Below are 24817 nucleotides of genomic sequence, written 5' to 3' on the forward strand. Positions count from 1 at the left end.
TCCCCCAGTGGCTGTTGGAAAGTAAATCATCTAAAGCTCCCAGTTTCACCCAGTTGGTGTGGGCAAGTGAAGCTGCTCGTGAGAGCCTGCAGCTCTGGGAAAAGCTCCAGCCTCACACAGGCAGGGGTGAGCTGGCTGTCCCCAAGCCCTGGCATGTCCCAGGGCTCTTGCCTCTTGTTCTGGCCCTGGCACGGCTGGAGGAGCAGTTCCAAACCAGAGCAGGAAACACAGCCCTGTATCTCACTTTCCTGCTGGGTAGCTTTAAGCCAGGCCAGGATCCCTGCGTGCAGCCACAGCCATGCTTGTGGGAGAGGGACTGGAGGGACAAAACAAGCCCTGGGGGACAAGCCTGAGTGCCCTCAGCACCAGCCTCTGGGTGGAACAGGTCCCTGAACCTGCAGCTTGGCCAGCACCTTTCAGTCCTGCTCAACAAGCAAGCTCCCACCCCCAGGCACAAACTGGGAAACATGGAAACCCAGGAACACAGAGGCTGCTTGGTGAGAGCCTGCTCCAACAGACACTTGGCAATAAGGATATTGGGGCAAGGAAAGAATGAGCTGTGACACAGTGACTGAGTCATTCATTCATGATTCCATGTTTACTTGTGATACTTTGCCTTCCCACCTGTCCTTGCTGCTGTGAGATCAAACAGAATTCCTGGGTGCCCAGGGTCATTCCCTAGGAGCCAGGCCAGCTCCCCTGTGCCCTGGAGCAAGGCCATGCATGCTGTGCCATGGGGACAGGCTCTCATGGCCGAGTGTCCCGTGCTGGAGGGCACAGGAAGCACTCCCAGCGTCCCCCAAAGTTCTGCCAGCAGTGCCACAGCAGAACCCTCCTGTCCCACTCTGAGGATCCCTGGGAAGGCTGTGAGTGTGGCAGGGCAGGGATCCAGGCTGAGCAAGCACGTGCTGTCCTGCAGCAGCCTCGGAGAGCAGCTGGCACAACCAGGCACCAACGGGGACAACCTGCTGTGTGTCACGTGGCTGGACAGAACTGAAACCACCTCCTGCAGTTTTTAGGCATCCTTTAGACTCTCAGCATGGAGAGCATGGCAGGCTGCCTCCTCTGTGCCAGCAGAGTCACTTGAGGAGCGACTGGAAGACGGAGATGACGGGGTCCTCGTGGCTGGTGACCACCAGCACGCTGCGGAACTTGTCGAACAGCATCAGCAGCTGCGAGCGCCGCATGTTCTCGTTGTACATGATCTCCTCCAAGTGGTGCCGCCCTCGGAAGTAGTGCAGCAGCCTGCAGGGAGCAGAGCAAGGCAGCACGTGGGCCAAAAGCAGCTCAAACTCATACTGCAACCCCCAAGGTCTCCTCTCCCATGGCATGCAAATCACAAGGTTGTTTGGGTTATGTCCCTCATTTGCATGAAAAGGGAATTAAATCATGCCTAGCACAGAAATCCCCTGGAAAAGGTTGGGACTTGCCCACTGTGGGGCTTTGCCAAGGTCCTCCTTGGATCAAGAGGTTTCCCAGTCTGGGGCATTTCCCAAGACTGTCAATTTTTGACTTAGTTATAATTCCAGAAAGTGAACAAACACAAGTGCCAAAGAGCCTTGAGAAGTCAGGACATGGCAGATTTATTCTGTGCTCTCTTAGCTAAGCCTATAACTGCCCTTTGTCACAGCTCTCCATCAGGGGCCTTGGTACCTATAGTAGAGGAAATGTATTAGAATATCTGTATAGAGGCTTTGCCCCAGAGGTCCCAGTTGCCCTTGATGGGCAGCAGCTGTGATGTCCTTAATTGGGCTGCAGCTGTGACCAATGAAGATGACTGGGATAAAAGGGGGTGGGTTGGCCAGTCAGAGAGAGCCTTGGAGGAGCTCTGACCTGAGAGAGAACAGCATGCAGAAGAAGGAGTCAGTGAAGATCTGCAGCCATGAGAATATGCCAGAGAGGTACGGACTTTAGAAGTCTGATAATATCATTATGGGACTCTAGAGAAATACTAGAACAACAACAGGTACCTGCACTGCCTTTTAGAATTAAGAGCTATTTTCCCTCACAGCAGCCCAAGGGGCTTTGTAACTACAGGTCCTGCACTCAGGGTTTGGGCAGCTTGGGTTGGGTGGAGCAGTCACAACAGGGAGATGGAAATTTTGGTGCTAGGCACCACAGAGAAGCTGTGGGAGTTACAAATGCCCTGAAGCCCTAGCTCAAACCATGCTGGCTTCTTAAATTCCCTGTTTTCTTTCAACAAAGACAGCAGAGATACCCCTTTGATACAGCCATCAGAAAACCATGGCCCTGCACAGTCAGTCACAGTAGGTCCATGACAAACAGCAGAACTCCCCAGTGGCTGAGGGCCCCTCCCCAGAGTTCCCTCTGAGCCATAACACCAAGGCAGCCCCACATGAAGCCTGAGTTCACTGCTCAGCCTCTTGTCTCAACTCCCTCCTAAGTGTCACAGCCGTGCTGTGACTCAAATACTCCCCACTCTGGGAGGGCCCAAAGGCCAGAGTCCCTTCCCAGCTCCACAGCCAGCTGTGCCTGCACGTGTGTTCCACATCACACTCTGTGCTCCAGCAGCCTCTGCTCATGTTCCATTACCCAGCTGCAGCTTCATGCCAGCTGACTGTAAAATGAGTGGAGATTACATGATCTGTTTTCCAATGGATTCATACAGCCCCTGTGCAGGAACTGCCCTCAAAATATTCCCAATACCCACTGGAGCACTCCAGCCTGTTTTGGAGGATGGAGAAAAGCTCCTGCTTTCCCTGCAGGACCAACAGCTGCCTGGCTCCTGCTGCTCAGGCTGGGCACTCCTGTCACCCACCACCCTCACAGGTGACTGGGAAGGAGGCACTGTGCTACAAGGGTCCCTCCATCACATGTCCCACTGCAGTTTCCACCTCTAGCCCAGTGCCACATGTGTTTCTCTGCTTCCCAACTTGCCACATCCCTCCTCTCCCCCACAGCTGTCTGTGGGCTCAGAGCAGGATCCTCAGTGGCAGCCTGGGGCTGGGCAGCCCCAGCTCCCTGCCAGCTCCTCCTGCTGTTCCTCTGCCAGCTCTCAAGCTGGCACCAGTGTGGAGAAGGTCACTGCTGCCACTCTGTACCTGCAGCACAAGCTCCAGTCTTTGCTGTGTCTGGGCTGTGCCTCTGCCTTTTGCACTGTCCCCCACTGGGTACTGACACGAGGCTCACTGGGCACCCCCTGGGCCAGTGGCACCTGTGTGCACTGAGAAGTGGTCACTCACAGGGACAGTGTCAGTTCTGGGTGTGTCAAAGCCAGACTGTTCCCCCAGGTGTGAACAGAAACATCTGTATTTTACAGCTCATCTCACAGTTCACAAAGGGATTTTGGGGATTCCCTATGCCAGGCTCTTGTGCCCATGTGCTCACACCCTGCCTCAGCTCTCTCCCATGCAAATGGTACAACCTGACTTTCCACAGCAGCAAAGACTGAGCAGTTTGCCAATAAATAAATCCATCTTATATTCAGAAAGAGTCTGGATTTGTAACTGGTCAAGACTAAATACTTTCCACTCCAATAAAAGCTAGAGAGGATATTAAAGAATATCACCAAAATGCCAGCTGGAAGACACCCCCAAAGTCTAGCCCAGCATCCTGCTCCAGCAGAAGTACTGCTAATGCTGTGGAGCTTTTTCAAACCCTTCCAAGATGGAGATCCCTCCAGATGCTTGGGCAGTCTGTCCTGGGCTGCACCACGCTCCCAGGGAGGAGGTTTTCCCAAAAGTCCAACTAGAATCTACAAGGCTGTCCTTGGGGCTCACAGCTCCAGAGAAGGTGGGCACTGCCCTCACCTTTTTGGGCAAGGAACATTTATGGGACACAATCAGCATGAGATGGCACTTCTTGGGGCACCAGCACTGTGTTTGAGTCCCTCTGAAGCTGCACAGCTGTGTCTGCTGACAGATGTGCACATCCAGATGCACTGATGGAAGATTATTGCTTTCCATTGCTCATCATTGTTTTCCCCTCCTCAAGTTGCAAGAGCTGCCCCTCCAACAGCACTGGAGTGTTCCTACACACTAAAAAGAAAAGAATTCTCTCAGACTAGCAATTCAAATAGAATTAGTTTGTTTCTGGCCAAGGAGATGTCCCTGCCACAGCACTGCTTGAAACCAGAGCAGAATTGTCCAGAGCTCAGTGCTGCCCATGAGCATTCCTCAGTGAGGGAAGGATCTCACCCCTCAATCTCAGAGCAAAACAAATAAACCCTGAAAGCAGCTCCACACCCATGGCTTGGGAGAGAAGCCATGAGTGAAGCCTCCAGCTTATCCAGCCTTCAAAAGCACTGCTTAATGTGCAGTGAGGAAGGCTTGGTGTGCATTACTGAGGATCTAGCTCAAAAAGAACTTGTCTCCTTCTCCTGGATGGACATGCCAGCCCTCCTGTAATTGCAGCTTAGGAAAGAACTTGGATTTAAATTCCCATTCCATGTTAGGAGGGTTAATACAGCCAATGCTGGAGCCAAGCTTTAGTAATTCCTTATTTCCCCTTAAGGCTTCTGCCTTCAAACATGGGCTATGCAGGGCCCTGGCCAGGCACCAGCACTCTGGGCTGTCTGTGTAACAAGGGACAGGCACTCAGAGGCACCAGCAGAGGAAAATGTGCCAGGCTGAGCTTTATTGCTGTGCTGGAAATAGCCCATCCCTCTGTGTGCACACACAGCATCCTGGGAAGGGCAAATACCACAGGATATTTGGGGCACCAGCTGTGCATTTCCAGCACTTTGCTCTGGAGGCAGCTGTGAGAGCAGAGCTGCTGGCAGGGCTGGAGCAGTACCTGCATGAGGGTAATGAGGGAGATCAGCTCCTGCAGGCAGCTTCACCATGGCTTTTTCTCTTTCATTGAGAGCAACAGATTTACTCACTCATCTCTGATGGTTATGACACAAAAACAGAGGAAAATACACCTACAAGTTGTGGTGTGTAAAACCAAGAGGGTCTGGCATGAACATTCCTACATGTGCACTGCAGCATCTGCACACAGGACCTGTCTGTTTATTGTTTATTTACTGTTTAATCTGTTTGTCCCTCAATCTTGCCTCAGAGCACTCTGCACTTGTCAATTCAATCTGTAGTAGACTGGAAATTCTGACCTGGTAAGGCCTGGGGATTTGCAAAAGAACCTGGGGCAGCAGCAAACTGCACAACAAACAACACTCAGCTGGTTTCACAAAGAAATCAGTCATTTCTTGCATCTGCAATTCCCAAGCTTCCAAATGGCTCTTTTACCCAGCTGAGGGTATGATAGGGGAGCAATCACCACATCCTTTCCTCTCACTAGGATAACATGCATAAGAATCTGCATCGCCCCTGAACTGGTCCAAGGAGTCCCCCAAAAATTCTGTCTTAAGATATTAAATATGATTTTGTTTTTACTTTGCTTCCTCAGTGGTTTTGTAATGACTTTGCTGGTAATAAAGAGAAAAACACTTCAGAGTTCTCAAGTGGCCAATGTTGCCTCCCAGTCAGAGCATATTCTCTGAAGAGTTGCAGAAGATGAAGGAGACAAATAATTCAGAGAGCAGTAACTACCCACAAGTTTTGAGAGCTCTGTCAAAGTCCCTCAGCTGTACTCTGCCATAGACAGGAAAGCATCTTCCTGCTATTACAATTTCCCTGGACTACCTCCCTGTATCCATCCTAGGGCAAGAACCAGGTTTTCAGGGTATCACCAACTGAATCCAAAATACAGAACAGCTGCAGTCCTTGCCTCAGGTGGTTTTCCGCCCCACAAGTATGAAAATCAGTGGAAGTTGCATTCCAGTGATGCCACTGAGTTTTGAAATCCTTTAGAAGAAAAAGTATTTCCCCCCCTCCCTGCTTCCCAGATGGCTGCTTAGGAAGTCATTCTGCTTTTACCACGTGCAGAACCACACAGTGCCTGGTTTTGTTGAATGCAAATGTGTAACAACAAAATGTGTGCTACTGATCACACATCCTAATGCCTTTAGTTTAGCTAAGCTAAGCTAAGCAGTGAGCTCTCATCACTGCTAAACACACCTTGGGACACTCTGGAAAAGTATTCAGGCTGGCTCTGTGTCTCATGGAGTTTACAAACCATAAAATTAAGGAGAGCTGGCTTGGAAATACCAATGGACACAAAATGGCAGCATCAGCATCCCTGGGTCTCTGCCTTGCCTGCTGAGATGGGTGTTTTAGGCTGTGCAGTTTTGTGCCTGCCATGTGTGGACAGTGAAGTCCAGCCCTACTCTTGATGCTCCCTCACACACCCAGGACTCTTTTGTTACCAAGTGTTCTTGTGCCACCAATATTAGTTTGTATTACAGATGAAATACAGGAGCAAACCCAAAAGAGTTTCTCCTCCAAATGCCCAGGCTAACAGGATTTGCTCAGACTCCACACCAATCCCTCCATAAAGCAGGAGGATAAGGAACAATGGTTGCATCCTGGCCTGCTCACCTTGCAAACATGCGGAGATCCTCTGGATTCTGGGCAGCTGGGACATTCAGGATGGCTTCCCTCTCGTGCTCCAACAGGCTTGCCAGCAGATTCTCTGTCATCCTCTTATTTAGGGGTGAGTCCCCACCAGGTATCAGCTCAGCACTGGAGTTATCCATGCTAGGGCTTGTCAGAGTCATGTCATCACTGCTGGCTATCAGGACAAGAGAGAGACACACATACACATGAAATTTTTGTATTCCTCAGCATAAGGATGCAAAGTTTATCAATTCAGGCTGTTTCTGTGCAGCCTTTCCAACTAATCCCTCTGGAGAGCAGGAGAAAGTGGCTCTCCAAGTGCTCCATGAATCTGCAATTAGTCATATGACAACACAGCGATTTTCTCAATGGGAAATTCAAATGTTTCAACAGAGTCATCAATTTGTGTGGAAAACTGTATTTCTGGAGACCATAAACAGTCCATAAAAAACATTTGAAAAGAGAATTCCCAGACAGCTGTGCTGGAATACCATGAAGTGGTAACATGAAAAGCCTAACAGCACAGAAGGTGGGAGCAGGCAGAGAGGCCAAGAAGCAATATCCTCTTGTGAGGGAGCCAGAAAAAGCAGATCACAGACTCATCTGACTCACTTTCCAAGATTTCTGCCCTAATTCATGACTCCTGTAAAGCTCAAAGTTGTACAGAGCATCTCTCCCCATATCCAAGCCCAGTGGTGTTCTGAGAAGGCTGCTCAGAACAGCCCAAGCAGGAAAGTTTGGTGATTTCAGCATTAAATCTGACTCATCCTCTTGAAAGAATGCTTTCCTGGAATCACCCTGAAAAACTGGCACTGGGGAGATTAAAGAAATGAGGGGATACAAACAGAAATCAATCATGTGTGAGAACAAAGCCAGCTCTGTGTCTCCTCAGGTGGCTCTAATGGCTCTACAGCCCACAGAAACCAATGCTGCTTGAACAAATTCTCTCATTTTCTTTCTGGCCTGAAAACCAAAATCTGCCAGAGGAACACAGGGGATAATTCTGAGTGCAGCAAGGGAGGACAAAGTTACTTTTAAAAACAAAGAAGTACATCTCATAAAAATCTTTTACATTAGATGAGAATTTGGCAAATTACAAAGCATTACTTCTTTCTAAAAAGAAGCCAAATAGCCCCTAGGACTTTCACCAGTGCCCAGCTCTAAATTTAGGAAAGGCTGGACCTAATTAGCAAGTACTGCAGCAAGAGGAGATTCTCACTACCAAGGCTTCATGGCCTCAGCAGCACTAAGGGAAGCTCTAGGAGTGAGGTGGAGTCTGAAGAGCAGAGCAAAGTGTGCTCATACTTGGGGAGCCAAAGCTGAGAGCATTGGGGGTGCTCAAACTCCGTCCCCCAACCCTGGCAGTGAAGGGCACGTCCTCGTCCTGGGCTCGGAGCTCCTCCTCCTGCGGGGGCACCATCAGGCACACGTAGGTGTGCAGCTGGATCAGGAGCCGGTGCTGCAGCATCCAGATCACCATCTGGATCAGCTGGGTCTGCAGGGGGACAAACAAGGGGTTAAACATCTGGGAAATGAGATACAGGAGGAGAACAACACACAGAGGGTACACTCGGTGAGTAAGGAGTCACGTGGAAAATGCTTCTAGCCCCACGCTGAGTTTATTTTATCTCTTTTCCAGACACAAAACTTCCTCACACCCAGAGCCTCTGTGGGTGCTTAGGCTGCAGTGGAGCCTTTCATGATCCATCCACATCTTTATGCAGCACTGACCAGCACAGCCTGAAGGAGCCTGCCCTGCCCCCACCTCAGCTCCAGACCTGGTTCTGCACAAGGGCCACTAAAATAAATCACCAAAGGGTTAATCCCACATGGTCAGACTGAAGTGCAGGCTCCTCTAGAGAGCCAGAGAGAGGGCAGGGTGATGGGGCAGAGCTGAAGCAACCAGGGGATGTGGCCAGGAGCCCTTTGCTGTCAGGTGGGAAACTGCTGATTAGCCATGGGAGAGCTCTGGAGATCAGAGCCTGACAGGGCTGGGCAGTACAGAAAGAGCAGCAGCAGCACAAGCCCTGGCAGGGGACAGCAGCCTGAGCTGCCAGGAGTCCCCTCTCCATGCAGAGTCACCATCCCTCATTTCAGCTCCCTCTGCTACACAGGCCAAGCTAATAAAGGCACCTGGGTTTCCAGGCAGGCAGAGACTCAAAAGCAATGAGATGCATTAAACATTGCCCAACACCTGCTGGAGACCTGCACCATGGGCAGAGAGAGGGACAAGGGTTTGTAGGGTCTGCTTTCAGAAATCTGGGAGGAGCCTTCGAAATGCATCATTGTGTCCTGATTCCTGCATGAAAAGCCTTTTCATATCACTGCAGGCAACTCTCATGGCAAAGGGCTCAGAACACAATCCCTGACAAGGCTGCTTGGGGATTTCATAGCAACCAGCACTGTTTTGGTGAGACAAACACATGCAGCATGAGCTCAGGCTCAGAAGGAAGCTCACCCTGCTGCATTAATCATCAGGGTACCCCGCCAAATCCCAATAAAAGCCCCAAACCCAAGTTCATCAGCCCACATAATTTTCCTTTTTCCATAAATCTGGTAATTCTCAGTTCCTCCTCTGCTATCAAATCACAAAAGAAACCTCTCTGTTTGCAGACAGACCCACACCCTGTCTTTTCAGAGATTACCACTTCTGGGGCTCAGTGGATTTTAATCTTAAAACTTTTCATCTGGGATCGCCTTCAAACATCTATTTTTTGGAAAAGCCATAATTAATTTTACATGTTTAACAGAAAATCTACAGAAGAGGAAGGTTGGCAAAAGACACCAAAGACATAATGCTTTGCTAACATCTGAAGCCAGCCTGGAAGAGTGAGGTTTACTCCAGCAATTATGTTGCTGAAATCCTTCCTTCCAGATGCAGGTCTGGATGGAAAGATGGCTCATTTATTTTACTTCAGTTTCCAACCTGTTGGCACGCAGCAACGTCTGATTAGCAAATGAAAGAGGTCTGCACGTTTCAGAGCACAAAACAACCCTGGAAAAATCCAAGGAGACAGGAAGACAGGCTCTACCTGTCTACAGAGCAGTGGGTAGGGCCTGACCCAGACCAGCCTCCCCTGGGCACTCTGGTGGTTCCATGAATTACAAAAATAGCCAATTTCTTTTGTTGCAGCTCCATGTGCATGGAGACTCTCATCCTGCACGTGCACCATCACCTCCACACCCTCATGGAAATACCTAGAAAGCCATCCTGAGCCAGCAGCTATGGCCCAGTGGAACAAGAAGCCAGGCAGCAGTGGTGTTACAGCTTTACTGCCACAACCTTGTGCAAACAGCCCCTGCCAAACACCTTTGTGCCATCTCTGGGAGGGAGAGCTGGAGATCTGGGGCCACCCTGAGAACCACAGGAAACTCTTCTTCCATCCTGAGGTAAACTTGAGCAATCATCCCTAGACCAGAGACTGATGATCCCTGACATTTTTCTGTACAAGCCAAACTTCAGCAGGAATTTGGCACCTCTGAAAACCCAGTCCTAGAAAAATCCCAAGTGCTGCAGCATCGTGCACTGGCCCCTGCCCATGTGATGAGCTTTGTGCCACCACTGCAAGTGCCTCACACCATTCCCACTTCCTCCAGGGTTAGACCCATTTCTTACCAAAGGCAGAGGTGTTTCCCAGATCAGCTCTAGCAGAGGCTTTGCACACACATTCTGCTGCCTGTGTTTCTGGACACCAGCACTGCCTTTCCATCCATTGTCCATCTGCTGCTCCCAAGCTGCCATGGAGCTCACCCAGGGCTGCAGGAGCAGAGGTTTCTCTGCACCATGTGTGCTGTGCTGCCTGAAATGCTGCTCCTCCCCACAGGGCCAGGGTTCTCCCTGTGCCTGCTCTCAGGGCACTTCCTTAGAGCTGGGCTCCTTGCTGAAGCCACGTGGGCTGGGAGCAGCTTTCCAGGCAGGGCTGTACTTCATCCCAGGACTGCTTGCCTCAGTCATGCTCTGGCACAGCAGGAATCCAGAGCCAGCCTTTTTTGGCTGAAACACCAGGACTGTGATGGAAATATAAAGTGAAACATTTTCTGTTGCTTAATTTAACTACCAATTCAATCTAAATTTTATCCATGTTCCTTTCATGCTTCCTGTCTGCCCGTGCTGCCTCTCTCCAGCCTGCTCAGAGGGGGTCCTGTCTGCTGCAGCAGCCACATCTGGCTTGTTCCTGCTGGCACAGAGCAGCCCAGGCCATTCCCAGAGCAGTGCCAGGGTGTTGTCATGCAAGGCTCTGGTACAATGCCCTGCTCTGTGCTCACTGGCTTCCAAAAACACAGCACTGCACATCAGCCCAGCTGGGCACTTCAGGATGGCCAGAGGAAAGCTCAGCCCCAAGTCTTGGAGGAACAAGATCCAGCATTCCTTATTCTCTAGGGCCATTTGTAAAACTCTTGAGAAATGTGTTACATTTCCTGCAAGGATTTTTTAAGGCTGTTTTCTTTCCCAGGCCTAAAAAATTAAGGATAACTGGGAGCAGCAATAGGTTCAGGAAAGGGAAGGGAAAACAGCAGCCTAGAAGCACTAAATCCCAGTTTGTTTCTCACCATGTGAGGAGACAGTGAAAATACAGCTTGTTTTGCCTACTGAAGCTCACAAGCCCCTTTCCTCCAGCCTGGATTATCCAGTTATTTGATACAAATCCTCTTCAAGGTCTGACTGGAGAACTGAGGGCTGCCTTGGCTCAGGATGTTGACACCTTCAAAGCCACTGGGGTGCAGGGATGTTTGCTGAAATGTATTACCTTCCTTTAGCATTCAAACCATGCTGTTTCATGGAAAACACATAAGCTATGAAAACTCCCTGTTTTAAAGGAAACAGACTCTGCAAACTCCTCCTGATGCAGGATGAAACATTTACTGTCTAATATTGCCATTTTAATCATTAGTTAACAGCTTAACCATTCCCTCCATTCAGGCCTAGCATGACATATTCTTTTAACTTACTGTGCTAAACCCCTGCTTTTATACCCAGTCCAACTGAATATAAATGCATCTTAATCCCACTTCCCTACTTCTGCCAACAAAAGCTCCCTGATGTCTTGCAGCACAGCAGCCCCACGAGCAGCATGGCTCCCTGAAGACACAGCTGCCCATTCAGGGTGTGCAGGCAACTCAGCTCCCCTCCCACTCCATCCCCTGACACATTTTCCTGCCTCATTTTCCATCAGCCCTGCACAAAGCTTGACATGTTTTCAGCAAGCACAAGGCAGAGGCCTCATCTCCCTGTGCCTGACTCCCAGACTGACTGAAACAAAAGTGAAAAGTTAAACAGATTTTGCTCAGCAGCAGCTGTCTTTGCTTTCCCATCTGTTGGGGTTTTTTTTTCCTGCAGTTATCGACATCCCATCAAGGAAGAATTAAAGAACCACAACAATAATGACAATGTGCATTATGATAAAGGAGATGCAGGAAGGAAATGGGATGCCTAATTCACCTGGGAACACTCCTTACAGGTGAGAAGATCCCTCCTTCTAGTCCATGTTTGTTCAAGGCAGGGCACAGAGGTGTTACAGCTTCTGAAGCAGATAAATTGGCTGAGGTTACAGTGCAGAGGAGGGGAAGCCACAATCATCATCCCTAACTCTTGGTTTGCAAAGCACCTTGTGCACAGTAGCTGGGTAAAGAAATTTGATGCTGGATCAAGAAATCCTTATCCTGAACAGCAGGTCAAAGCCTCCCCCTGCACCAGCAGCAGTGCCTGGGACAGATCCTGCCAGTCAACAGTGCTGACCTGAAGGCTTTGAGTCACCAGGTGCTCCTGTGCTTTCCCAGGAGGTTTGGAAGGGGTGCAGAGCCCAGTGAGCAGCCCCAGAGCTGCAGCCCAGCGTGCCCTGCACTCACAGCAAGGCTGTGACACTCACAGGAGGAGGAGAGCACAGGGGCACGAGCCCACAGCCACAGGCAGCAGAACAAGGACAGCTTCTATGGGCTCAGGGCAGGGGAGATGCAAAGTGCTCCTCTTCCAGCAAAAACACCACAAGGCAAGGTGAGTTCCCTTTGGTGTGAGCTCACACATCTCCCCACCCTGTGGCTGCACCCTGGTGAGATCCAGGACAAACCCAGGCACTGCAGCAAGGCCTGGTGACAAAGTCACAATGGAGCTAAGGGACAACTCCCTGTGAAATGAGGAGAACAGCTTCTGCTTCCCTCACCCCCCAGCTGCACAAGCTCTGCAGAAATCACCTCCCTCACTCTGTGCCAGCCCTGCAGCTCACTGGATGTCCCCAGGTGAATTCCACCTGCTCACCTGGCAGAAGCCTTCTGCAGCTGGAACAGGTTAAATGAACAGAGGCCAGAGCTCTAGGAAAGGGAAGAGGGAAGGGAGGAAGGCTCACATGTGCACACACCTGGGAGGGGGAAGGAAAAGCAGGGCCTCAGCTCAACAGCACCGAGATCTCTTGAGGTCAGCTGAGCTGGGGGCATGGGCTCATCCTCACCCTGCTGCTGTCCCAGGGAATCCAAGGGAAACACAGAGAAGGGAAGCAGCAGGGAGCACTGCAAGGATACCAAAACCTCAACTAACAGGTGCACACTGACCTGGGTTCCACTGCAATAACTGCTCCTCACCTCAGGCAAGAAAAGAGATCAGAATGACACAACCAAGACTTTCAGTCTGTGGCACAGGGCACACTGAGAGCACTGGCAGGCCTGGCACACACCTCTCACCTGACACCTCCCACCTACCTGACAGGCAGACAGCAACAGCAGCACACAGCCATGCACTCCCAAGCCAGCCCTGTCCTTGATCAGGTTGTTCACATCTCCTACCAGCCCAAAAATACCACAGCACACCAAGTAGAAAAATGAGTGTCACTTTTTTTCATCTACCCAAAGGAAGAGAGGAATTCCACTCATGTAATGGCAATTGAACAAAAATAACTTTGTCCCCTTTCAAATCAAGCAATATTTTTGTATAAAAACAGGAAGGGCTCTGAGAGCTCTCCTATTTCCTATGGAGGGCTTTATTAATGCCTTCTGTATTCTTTACCCATCCAGAAGCACATGCCAAAAGCAGGGAGCCAATCCCATGCTTAAGAGAAGAATCAAATGGGATGGATGCCATGGATGCCACGAGGCCACAGCAGTTTCTGAGGTTCACCCCCTGCCACAGCACTGCCCCTCAGCACAGTGACCTTCAGGAGCACAAACAGTGCCCTCAGCCTGATGAAAAGCATGAGATAACAGAAAACCACTGGAAATCTTTAAAGCTAAAAAACCTCACATCCCCTCCTGTGCACACAAAGAACAAAACTACAGAGGGAAGTCCCACCTTTGCTATTTTTTTTCAAAGGCAAAGCGAATACATTTTGACAATATTTACAGTTCAGAGTACAACATCTTTTATCACAGCACAGTGGAACAAAAACCCACCCACATTTCATTAGATTAATTGCTGTATTGATTAGATCTTTTGTAATTACAACTGGAGCCTGAGCACTTCAGGGCAAGGATTGGAGTCACATCTCTTAAAAGACTGAAAAATGAAAAAATAACACAAGAAGTCCTACATAGGTAAATCAGAGTAGAAGAAAATGTACTGATACAAAAATACATAAAAACTCGCTCTAATCTAAACTCCCCTAAGAACTGCCACACTTTGCTTTATCAAAAAGCCACAACTTTTCCCAGCATCATCCTCCACCCTTCCAATAAGGCTGAAAGGAGGATGAAAGCAAGCTGTGCTGGTGATCCTTAGGACCCCACCACACACAGGTGAGCAGCAGGGGGAAGGTACACACTCTAAAAAACACTTGAGCACTCCATCAGCTCTGGTAAGCATTTACTGCACCCTTGTTTCAAGGCATAACTGCAGCAGTAACTGACAGACACTTATTTATGTATTTTAAACAAAAGTAGGGCGTCTGAGAACAACCAGAACTATTGAAGGAGAAGTATTAAGGCAAGTAATTAATTTTAAAAGGATTACTGAGAATGTCTCCTGAAGCTACTGCAGCTATAATAAAATTAATGCTATGACTTCAGCTTCAATTTTCAGGATACTTATTTGTCTGTAACTAGAGTGGAGTCCTGCTCTTCCCCTGCCTCCCAAGGTTGCAGCTGACCAGTACATGCTACTGGAATTAGACTTACATCATCTCTGTGAACCTGTAATTACAGCCAATTCTTCCCTCCCAGCTGTGCTGGAGTGCACAGGTGATGATAATCTCTATATCTGAGCAGGGGCTAAAGCCATGGAGCCACCAGGGCACCCAAGTCTGAAGGCCAGCAACAAACACCAGGAGAAGGCAGCCAAAGAACTCTGCCTGTGCTTCCTTTGCCACACTCAGTCCAGGCTCCTCCATCTGGGAACAGAGCAGAGTCAGCCAGGAGACCTCACATTATTGAGCTCCTTCCTGTGTTCCACCAGTTCCCAGAAACGCCACAAGCCATGATCGATGCACAAGCAAAACAGCTCACAAATCCCAAATCCATATTTTATTAACACAGTTCTCTACTCTCAGAAGCTAATGCAGTGACACATGGACTTCTGCTGACCCCATGCTGAGCATACTTCCTCCAAAAGCCTTTTAACAATTCCACTTTTCCAGCAAAACCAAGTGAACAGACAGATTGCTTTTAAAAACAGATTGTGAGCTTGGAGCAGATGGAATAGAATGAAATTAAATGTGATTGTGAGGAATCCACAAACTTGATTCAGCCCTACCAACTGGTAACAGCTTGGGACAGACCAAATGGGGTTTCAGTTTTCCCTACTAATCACACCATGAAAAGAAGCATTCTAATACTTCTTTTAGGACTGTACTTTTCCAGCACAGAGCATCCTCTCACCTTGAACATCCCCACAGCTTTTTGGCACCAGGACATGAAACAACAAATCATAAAGCTGGAAACACAATAACTGGGAACTTGTAAATGTGCAACAGCAGGTTCCTGAGCCTGTGCTCCAGGAGCAACACCATCCCGGTGGGCAGCAGAACAAGGAGCCCTGGGCAGTGCCCAGCAGTGCCCAAGGAGCCCAGGGCAGTGCCCAGTAGTGCCCAAGGAGCCCAGGGCAGTGCCCATCAGTGCCCAAGGAGCCCAGGACAGTGCCCAGCAGTGCCCAAGGAGCCCAGGGCAGTGCCCAGCAGTGCCCAGCAGTGCCCAGCAGTGCCCAAGGAGCCCAGGGCAGTGCCCAGCAGTGCCCAGCAGTGCCCAGCAGTGCCCAAGGAGCCCAGGGCAGTGCCCAGCAGTGCCCAGCAGTGCCCAGCAGTGCCCAAGGAGCCCAGGGCAGTGCCCAGCAGTGCCCAAGGAGCCCAGGGCAGTGCCCAGCAGTGCCCAGCAGTGCCCAAGGAGCCCAGGGCAGTGCCCAGCTCACCTCTTGCATGGGTGGTGCCAGCGGGTTCTTGAACTCGGCCAGGGACACCGGGAGGGAGAACTTGGCCAGCATGGAGGGCAGGTTGTGACCCCGGAACTGACAGGAGAAGGCATCTGCCAGGGGAGAGTACCTGCAGCAGAGAGGCAAAGGCACAGATCAGCTCTGCAGTGCTGCTCAGGGTAACTGGGATCCCACTGAGCACTGCAGAAGTGCCAATTCCCCAGTGTAATATTGCCTGTGATCCAGAAAACCCCAAGCATAGTTGATGGCATGTTGTGTCCTGCAGAAGGCAGCCAGGAGCTCATGCACTTTCACCTCAGCCTTACATTCAGTTCCAGCCTTTCATTCAAGGCACGAAGGGAATCCAGAGGAGAAAAATGAAAGGGATAAAATTCCAGACCTGTGCAACCTCTGGTGAAAGGGACAGAGCTTGGGCAGGGCTGGGCAGGATACACACTCGACCCCTGAATGTGCCAACTGCAGGTGCAGATGTGGCTGTGCCCCCTCCCTGTGCTGACAGGTCAAGAAATATGACTGAAGTGAAGGATAGACAAGTTAAATACCAGGAAAGCTGTCTGTCTTAGCATTTCCATCTCCAAAGGTCTTCAGGAACAGCACTGCCATATTTGACACAGGCACAGTTGTTGCTGAATGACCTCAAGGTCCTTTCCAGCCCTATTTTTATACTTCCATCACCAAAGTTTTGATTTAAAACTATTTTCCTATAACTGAGTTCCAACACAGAGTCTAAAAGCATCTCAAAATCCAACAGGGGAAGGGTTGCCAATCTTCAGCAGAGCAAAAATACCCACCCCTGCCTCCACATCTTCCTTGCAGTGGCTCTGCCTCTCTCCAAATGGCCATGGTGCCTTCTGTCTGTGACAAGGCACACAGCATGGAATGGCAACATGTGAAACAACACAATGGCAACTTTTGCTACTTTTGATTCATGTCAGAGAGCTCTATAAACCACTCCTTTAACTTAATCATAAAGTATTTTGGTTTGTAAGTGTTCCCATATTGGACATTCAGTGAGCAGAACTACTAAAAATACTGACAGCAGCTCCACAGGGTAAATATTGCTTCCAGCACCACAGAGGAATATTGATCTGCTCTGCTGCTCCTCCCTGCCCACACTGGCTGTGCAAGTCCAGGCTCATGTAATGGTTTGTGTTGCACAGTCTCAACCAATTCATGAAGAAAGATCCCACTCTGTATCAGTCAGGGAAGGAAAGTGCATCTGCACTCCTCAGCCCTGTGCTGCCACCAACACATTTTCCTTCTACTTACAGGCAGACACTGGCATTTGGAGAAAGCATGTAGACATTGTTTTCACAAAGAGGATAAATAATAATTGCTTTGCCCCAGTAAACAAGATGTGCTGCAAGCTGGAAAACCTGTATGGACAAAACAGGGAAAAATTAGGGGAGCAAAATCAATATACAAACTCTCAGCAAGTGTTGCATACAACAAAAAAAGTCTCATTTGAGTTGAAATGAAAGAAAAACGTTCCATCCTTTCACCCAGCCTTCAGAATAAATTCATGGTTTACTATAACATGTGGCAGATCAAAAAGCATTTGACAAGGTTATGAATTTCCAGAGATTCACTTCACATTTCTAAGCAACTTAGTATTTCCTGCCTCAAAGGAATTCCTCCAAACTGTATCAATACAAGTTAAGTTTATTTTCATGCCCCCAAAAACTATTTCTCTTTATGCACAAAATGCATTGTTATACATGAAAAATAAAACAAAAGAATCAGCTCCTACTATGACAGAAACATAAAGGAAACCACCACTGCCTTTTTACTGCACAGAGGTATTTCAGTAATGAGCTACATAAAGTATTTTAATGTGTTAAACAAGTCAGTGGTTGCTAATGGCTCTGGAAAAGCCACATAAATAGTGTCTACAAGACATAAAATCCAGCCTGTATCATTAGATGCATTTAACTGTGCTTTTTTGTGGAGAACAAAACTACAGAAGCAGTAGGGAATTTCCAGAGTTCATCCCATAGCCAAGTAACACCACAGAGCACTGCAGGCAGACCTGGAGTTTTATTACAAAGCAGGACCTTTCCCTTGGAACAGGAGAAGGCCCTGCCCTGTGACCAGGAGAACATGTGATGATGAGCTGTGTTTCCCCTGTCACACAGAGCACAGGTTGTGTCCCTGGGTCTGGATCGACCCTTAGGAGCCTGGAGCAGCCCTTCCCTCACTGGGATCATCTCATGTAATCATCCCAAATGATCACAGTCATCCACAGGGGTCTCTCAGTGGCCTCACAACTCATGAGAGAGCCAGAGTCTCATCCCTCCACTGGCACAAACTTCCCTTTCCAAGGGCTCATCACATCACCTTCAGCAATTCAGATTTGAGAGCTGGCTGTCACTACTGGAAGGGCATTTGGAAAGAGCTGCTGGCTTGGGGAGACTGGCTCAAAATCTGTGCCCAAGCCTAAAATAAATCTTCTTCCCATGACTGCCAAGTCTGTGCACTAATGGACTAAGGGAAATGGTTGGGAAGGTTTGTACAGGCATTCACAAGTCTTTGGTAGAAAAGATCTTGGCAGCTCCAGGGGTATTTGGCCACAGTAGCTGTAAACCTGCACCTGCATTTTGGGTGCTTCATTTGCATGTAGACATCACTGAACAGGACCAAGAGAGGCCACTGTGGTGTCAGTCAGGAGTACAACCTGCTCTGGTTTTAACTACCAAACAGGAGACACAGAGCAGACAGAGCCACTGCCCTCAGAGGGACACAGGGACAGGTCCTGAGGCAACACACATAAGGAGAAGAATGGGAAATTCCCCTTAGATAAGGGGAAAGGTTTCACTGTGATGCTGGTCAGGTGCTGGACCAGAGAGGCTGTGGGAGGCAGCCCTCACAATGAGGTGCTCACAATTTGAAGAGAAGTTTTTCATCAGCCTGTTTTAATGAACTTGTCCTGAGCAGTGGTGAGGACCAGAGAGCCCTGGGATGGGGACCAGACACCCCTGGGATGGGGACTAGAGAGCCCCAGGATGGGGACCAGAGACACCTGGGGATGGGGACCAGAGACACCTGGGGATGGGGACCAGAGAGCCCTGGGATGGGGACCAGAGACACCTGGGGATGGGGACCAGAGACACCTGGAATGGGGACCAGAGACCCTTGGGAATGGGGACCAGAGACACCTGGGGATGGGGACCAGAGACACCTGGGGATGGGGACCAGAGAGCCCTGGGAATGGGGACTAGAGACACCTGGGGATGGGGACCAGAGACACCTGGAATGGGGACCAGAGACCCTTGGGAATGGGGACCAGAGACACCTGGGGATGGGGACCAGAGACACCTGGAATGGGGACCAGAGAGCCCTGGGAATGGGGACCAGAGACACCTGGAATGGGGACCAGAGACCCTTGGGAATGGGGACCAGAGAGCCCTGGAATGGGGACCAGAGAGCCCTGGGAATGGGGACCAGAGATACCTGGGGATGGGGACCAGAGAGCCCTGGGATGGGGACTGGAGACCCCCAGGATGGGGACTCCCATCTGAGACAGGATGTGGCTGCAGGGCTGCCCAGCACTGTCCCTGCACCCCTGCCCTTTGTTTCTCCAGCCTCTCCCCAGGCTCCAGGGCTGGTACCTTCTCCCTGCTCTCTGCTCACACCAGGAGCTGCCATGCTCCAGCCCCACACAAGCCCAGGGGCACGCAGGAGAAAACACCTCGTGATTTAAAAAGCTCTCAGCAGCTGCTGACAGCTCCCCATACCTGCAGCAATGCCAAGTCAGCATCTTGAGCCAGTTGCTGCAAATTCTTCACAGCAGAGGTAGTTTTAATTACTCTCACCAGGGCAGGAGAGCAGTCCAACGGGAGCTCATTAAGCAATGACTTCTCATCATTTAAAAGTAATAAGGCATGGTAAGGCCTGCAGAAAAATAGAATACATTTGCACAGTAAACTGCAGCTTTTCCTGAAGGCTTTGTTATTTCTACACCATGATACCTGGGGTCAATGTAATGGTAAAAAAAGAATTTCTAATATCATCCTTTTGCTCTAACTGGGTTCAAAATCAGCTTATTTTTATGTTACAGCATAAGAGGCTCCCTGTGAAAAGGAGACAGAGGGTTATATGGTAACTGGATACCCCAGTGACAAAGGAAAAAAGACTGCACTGCATTGGCACACAATTGAGAACAAGTCTGAAAACTGCTCATCTGCAATACTGAAATACAGAATGGAGTAGAAGAAAGGAAGAAAGCAGAAGTTAATTACTTTTGCAGGTAAGCAAACACAGGAAATAAGGTGTCACAGGACCTGGACTCTCTTTCCTCCAAAAGCAGAATTACTTCTGGGCCAACAGATTAAAATGAACACACAATTCCTGGCTGCAAACAGTGCAGGCCACTTTTGCAGCATCCCCTCACTACAACCACCTAAAGAGAACACCAAGGCTGTGGCTTCCAACCACCATGAATCCAGCAGCCCCACAGAGCCACAGCAGCAGCTCCAGGGACAACCTGGGGACAGGGTGGCTGGACAGTGCTCAGGCAGAAAGGACCTGGAGGTGCTGGTTGACAGCAGCAGGACATGAGCCTGCAGAGTGCCCTGGGGGCCAAGAAGGCCAATGGCTCCTGGCCTGGGTCAGGAATGGTGAGGCCAGCAGGAGCAGGGAGCTCATTCTGCCCCTGTGCTCAGCACTGCTGAGGGCACACCCTGAGAGCTGTGCCCAGCTCTGGGCCCTCAGCTTGGGAAGGACCTTGGGACACTGAGCACATCCAGAGGGGGCAGCGAGGCTGGAGAGGGGCTGGGAACACAAACCCTGTGAGGAACCCTTGAAGGAGCTGGGGCTGTTTAGCCTGGAGAAGAGGAGGCTCAGGGGTGACCCTATTGCTCTCTACAATTCCTGAAGGGAGGCTGAGGACAGGTGGGGTTGGTCTCTCCCACCGGGCAGCACTGACAGAACCAGAGGGCACAGCCTCAAGCTACAGCAGGGAAGGGACAGGTTGGATATTAGGAAGAAATTTTTCACCAAAAGAATAATAAAGTACTGGAATGCCCTTCCCAGGGAGGTGGTAGAATCACCATCTCTGGGTGTGTTTAAAAAAAGCCTGGACATGGCACTTGGTGCTACAGTCTGGTTGAGGTGTTGGGGCACAGGTTGGACTCGAGGATCTTAGAGGTCTCTGCCAACCTCATCATTCTGTGATTCTGTGATTGTGTGATTGTGTGATTCTGTGTGATTCTGTGTGATTCTGGGAGCCCTGTCTGAGCCCAGGCCCCCCTCCTCCACAGCCCAGTCACACCATCCCCCTGCCTGAGCCACCTCAGACATCTGCAGCACCACCCTTGGAACAGGAGCAAGGACTGGCCACACTCTGAGGGGCAGAGCTTGCTCTTACCTGATGGATTTCAGACTTCTCTCAATTGCTTCTGGGGGTATGAAGTTGGTGGCAACATAGTGGATTTTGTGAGGAAGGCAGAAACTCACTTCCAGCCAGTTGTTGATGTGTAAACGAACCACCCCTGTTGTGCAGAGACTAAAACAGGAAGGCAATCAATCCATACAGCATTTACCCTCAATCACAAATGAAAACTGTGGTCAGGGTCACCCCTGCACAGAAATCAGATCAGGACAGGAAAAGACTGAATGCACTCTGTCTGTGCCCAGGCTGGCTGAGGACCAGCTGACAGCTGCACATACAGAGCACCATCCCCTACAGCATTTGAGGGAGATTTGAGAGACTTCACCACTGACCTTCTGCTCCCTCTGCCCTTAACATTGCAGCAGTGTCTCAAGTTAAAGTAGTTTATTCAAGATCTACTGCAAGGCAAAGGAAAATTCTCTAGGCCAAAGCTGCAAAGATGAACTGGGCACAGTTTTCATCTCCAATTTCCATCTTCCCCTCCAAGCAAAAAGAAAAGAGGATGTCTGTACTGGGCAAGGGCTGTTCCAAGCAGCACATTTCCACAATAACAGCCTCCTTGTGTTCTGCTTAGGTTGTTTGTTTCCTTACTAACCTGTCCCTGCTTGTGACATGAAATCACAAACGTGCCTGTTACATGGTTTCTTCACTCGAGGAAACCACAGGGACTAAGCTAAGCCCTTCAGCTGACTCCAGCCAACAGGACTGGAGTGGAAGCAATGGATGTCCCAGGAATAATAAAGACAATAAAGTCAGACCCTGGCACTTGGCTGAAAGCAACAGTAAGCCTCTTTTACTTAACAAACAAACAAACAAACAAACAAACAGAAAAGCTGGAGATTAGAGCCAGGATCATCATTCAGGTGCTTTTACAGAAGTCTGCCAGTCTAGACAAGAGGTGGAATCCACCTCAGGAGGGAACTATATTTACTCAAAATGGGGAATGTACCATAAGAAGTTAAGGCAGCACCACCCTGCAAACCCTCACAATATTCCCATTCCACAGGCAGGGGATGCTGGCCTGGGAACAGCTGTGCTGGGAGGAAGCAGCAAGGCCCACCACAGCTTGTCATGAGTTAGGAACACATAACTTATCTATCTCAAGCTCTACACCTGAGAACTGAACTTGTCAATGCCCTTCAATTTCAAACTTTCTTCCCAAAGAACACTTTTTGGCTTAAAATCAAATTTCAAAGTTTGCACTCTGAAAACTCCAGCCTGAATTTTAAATTCAAAGTGTGTTGAGACTCGAAATTTGACTTTTATGTCAATAACTGCCATGAATTTCCCCCTCTACACAAAACAGATTAAAAAACATGCCAGGAACAGGCCAGGAGCAAATACACTTCTGGAAAAGTCTTTATGTGGTGGTTTAACCATTTATAACCAGCATTCAACTGCAGGTCACAAACTAACATGCTCTTTTTCAAGCTCTTCTGCTGTGGAGGGGGTTTGGAGAGAGCAGAAATTTCAGCTTTAAACAAAAACATTGGGTAGCTTTGGCTGCTGGTGCAACTACTCACCAAACCACAAGAGTGGTGAGGGAGCAAACAGCATCCCCTCCCACCTCACACATGATCAGACCCATGGGGAACATCTCACTGCAGACAGCACTTCCCAAAAGGTTTTGTTCTCAAATCTTGCATGGAACTCTGGAAAATGCTGATTTCTCAAGCTGCAAAGGGAGCAGATACTGTGTGTTTTCCTCTTTTTAAAAGGCACTGAGAGGGTGAATCCAGTGTCTCTCTGGCCCCACCAGCTCTGATCTGCTCAGAGGCTCCCAGCCCTGAAGGAACATGCAAAGCACCAACACCTCTGGTTTAGCTCATTAAATGCTGCAGCTCCAGTAACACTGCTTATCCCACAAAAAAACAACTGACAGATAAAGCTGGATTCCCTCAAAATCCATCAGGGAAAAGGGCTGAAGCTGTGGTTATCCACACCATCTCCCAGGCCAAACCCTCACAAGGGGAAACATGCCAATAAAGGAATGGGACAAGCGAGTTGAGAGACCACCTGAAAGCTCTTGGGGTTGTAAAAACAGGTCACCCAAGAGCAGCAGAGATGCATGAAAGCATGGAACACTTGCAGGGACATTTCCCCTGCAGAGTTTAACATTCACACAAAGATCCAGTTGGTTCCTTTCATTGTTTGGTCCAAGTGCACTAAGGCAAAAGGTTTAATTACATAATTACACTCTCCACAGCATAATTTTGTCTGCAGTGCACTGCACAACAAAAGCCTAGAATTAAAGACAACAAGAAAACCAGATTTTCAGTTCTGATCTGGATCTTAATTTTATTCTTCTGCATTTGCATTCAGCTGTACAATTTCCAGCCTGCATTATAGCTTTATGAACACAATTTCTCCTTCACCTGCCCCTCCTTGGATTGAAAATAATTAAGTGTCTGTAATTTGACAAGGAACAAGCTGCACCCTCCAGCAGAAGCACTTGCAACTGCCCTTGGCCAGAGAGCAGAGTTAAATAATGTTCCCAGTATAGAGACAAACATTCAGGCAATAGAATATTAAACCCTCCAAGACAGTTTATTCCATAAAAACTTTGTTTCAACACTTTTTTTAGTCTCTGGTTGGTAACACCTGATGAATGATCTGAGGGATATGGCCACGGATCAGGATGATCAGACAACAGAGTTTAAAACTGAGACAGGGAGAGGCAAACAGGAAAAAGCTGTTTAATGTCTCTCCATCATAAGGCCCATGAGACATCTCATGCTACAAGAAGTAGCAAAGTTCAGAAGAAATAGAAAGAAACACAAAAAGCAGTTAAAACATGGACCTCCTTATCAGAGGATGCTGTGGTTGTTCAATATTTACTCTGGCTCACAGGACTGTGGGCTAATTCCAGGCAGTGACATCAGCTGAAAGCTGCAGAACGTACAGAAACCCCTCCAGAGCTGCAGGAAGCTGGGGAATATTTTAGGGGCTATCACTGCTCTTTTGCTCTCTTCTGCTGTGTCCTGAGCTGTGAGCTACTGCCTCAAAATGAGAACAGGAAAGTTTGCCAGCATGTCCCAGAACTGCAGCCTTTTCCATAACTATTGGCAAAACAAAGAAATCCCACTTCACATTTATAAAAGAGTTATGAATTTTTACATGTCCACACCTCATATCTCATCTGTCCTGTTTATATCAGAAATTAGCCCCATGTTTTTGAGTGTGGTGGAGGTGAGCTTGTAGCTTTGGAGTTTGTTTTTCCTAGAGGTTGTGACTACTCAAGAGCTTTGAAATGATTTCACATTTCCTTATAAAGGACAAAGGGCTGTCTTTTGATAAATAACTGTAGTTGGATTCTATTTTACAGCACAGCCACAGAAATAATATTAAGTCTCATAGAATTATTCCCTGAGCTGAGATGGGCTAGATTTACCACACAGTTGAGTCTCACTAGGCTAAAAATTTATAAAGGCTCTTTCTGTATTAAAAAGAAGAAACAAACAATCCAAACCTCCCCAAAAACCTCTCCACACTTTTGCTTTTATTCCAGTGCAAAGCTAAGAGAAATTTGCTAGAACCAGACAGGCAGTTAGTAACTCTCAAGCTCACATATTATCTACAGTTGCAGATAAAACTATGTGAAAGCTCTTTAAAAGAGACACATATTGTAACACCAATAAGTTTTTCAGCACTGAAGTCCTGAAAAATTTC

The 24817-nt window shown here is 48.8% G+C and overlaps 1 protein-coding gene across 2 annotated transcripts in view; it reads right to left on the bottom strand.

Annotated features, from left to right (window-relative positions):
* Positions 1 to 572: 572 nt before the first annotated feature.
* NPRL3 (NPR3 like, GATOR1 complex subunit) overlaps positions 573 to 24817 on the bottom strand; it is a 43401-nt gene continuing 19156 nt past the window's right edge. For both annotated transcript variants that reach the window (XM_036392256.2, XM_036392255.1), the window contains exons 7-13: positions 21125 to 21262; positions 19494 to 19650; positions 17029 to 17135; positions 15739 to 15868; positions 7722 to 7911; positions 6399 to 6591; positions 573 to 1245 (exon numbers count right to left, since the gene is read on the bottom strand). In XM_036392256.2, coding sequence (XP_036248149.1) covers positions 1080 to 1245; positions 6399 to 6591; positions 7722 to 7911; positions 15739 to 15868; positions 17029 to 17135; positions 19494 to 19650; positions 21125 to 21262 — 1081 coding nt within the window. In that variant the 3' untranslated portion in view covers positions 573 to 1079. The remainder of the gene's footprint in view (positions 1246 to 6398; positions 6592 to 7721; positions 7912 to 15738; positions 15869 to 17028; positions 17136 to 19493; positions 19651 to 21124; positions 21263 to 24817) is intronic.

Source organism: Molothrus ater, chromosome 16 (genome assembly GCF_012460135.2).
Source record: "Molothrus ater isolate BHLD 08-10-18 breed brown headed cowbird chromosome 16, BPBGC_Mater_1.1, whole genome shotgun sequence".
NCBI lineage: Eukaryota > Metazoa > Chordata > Aves > Passeriformes > Icteridae > Molothrus > Molothrus ater.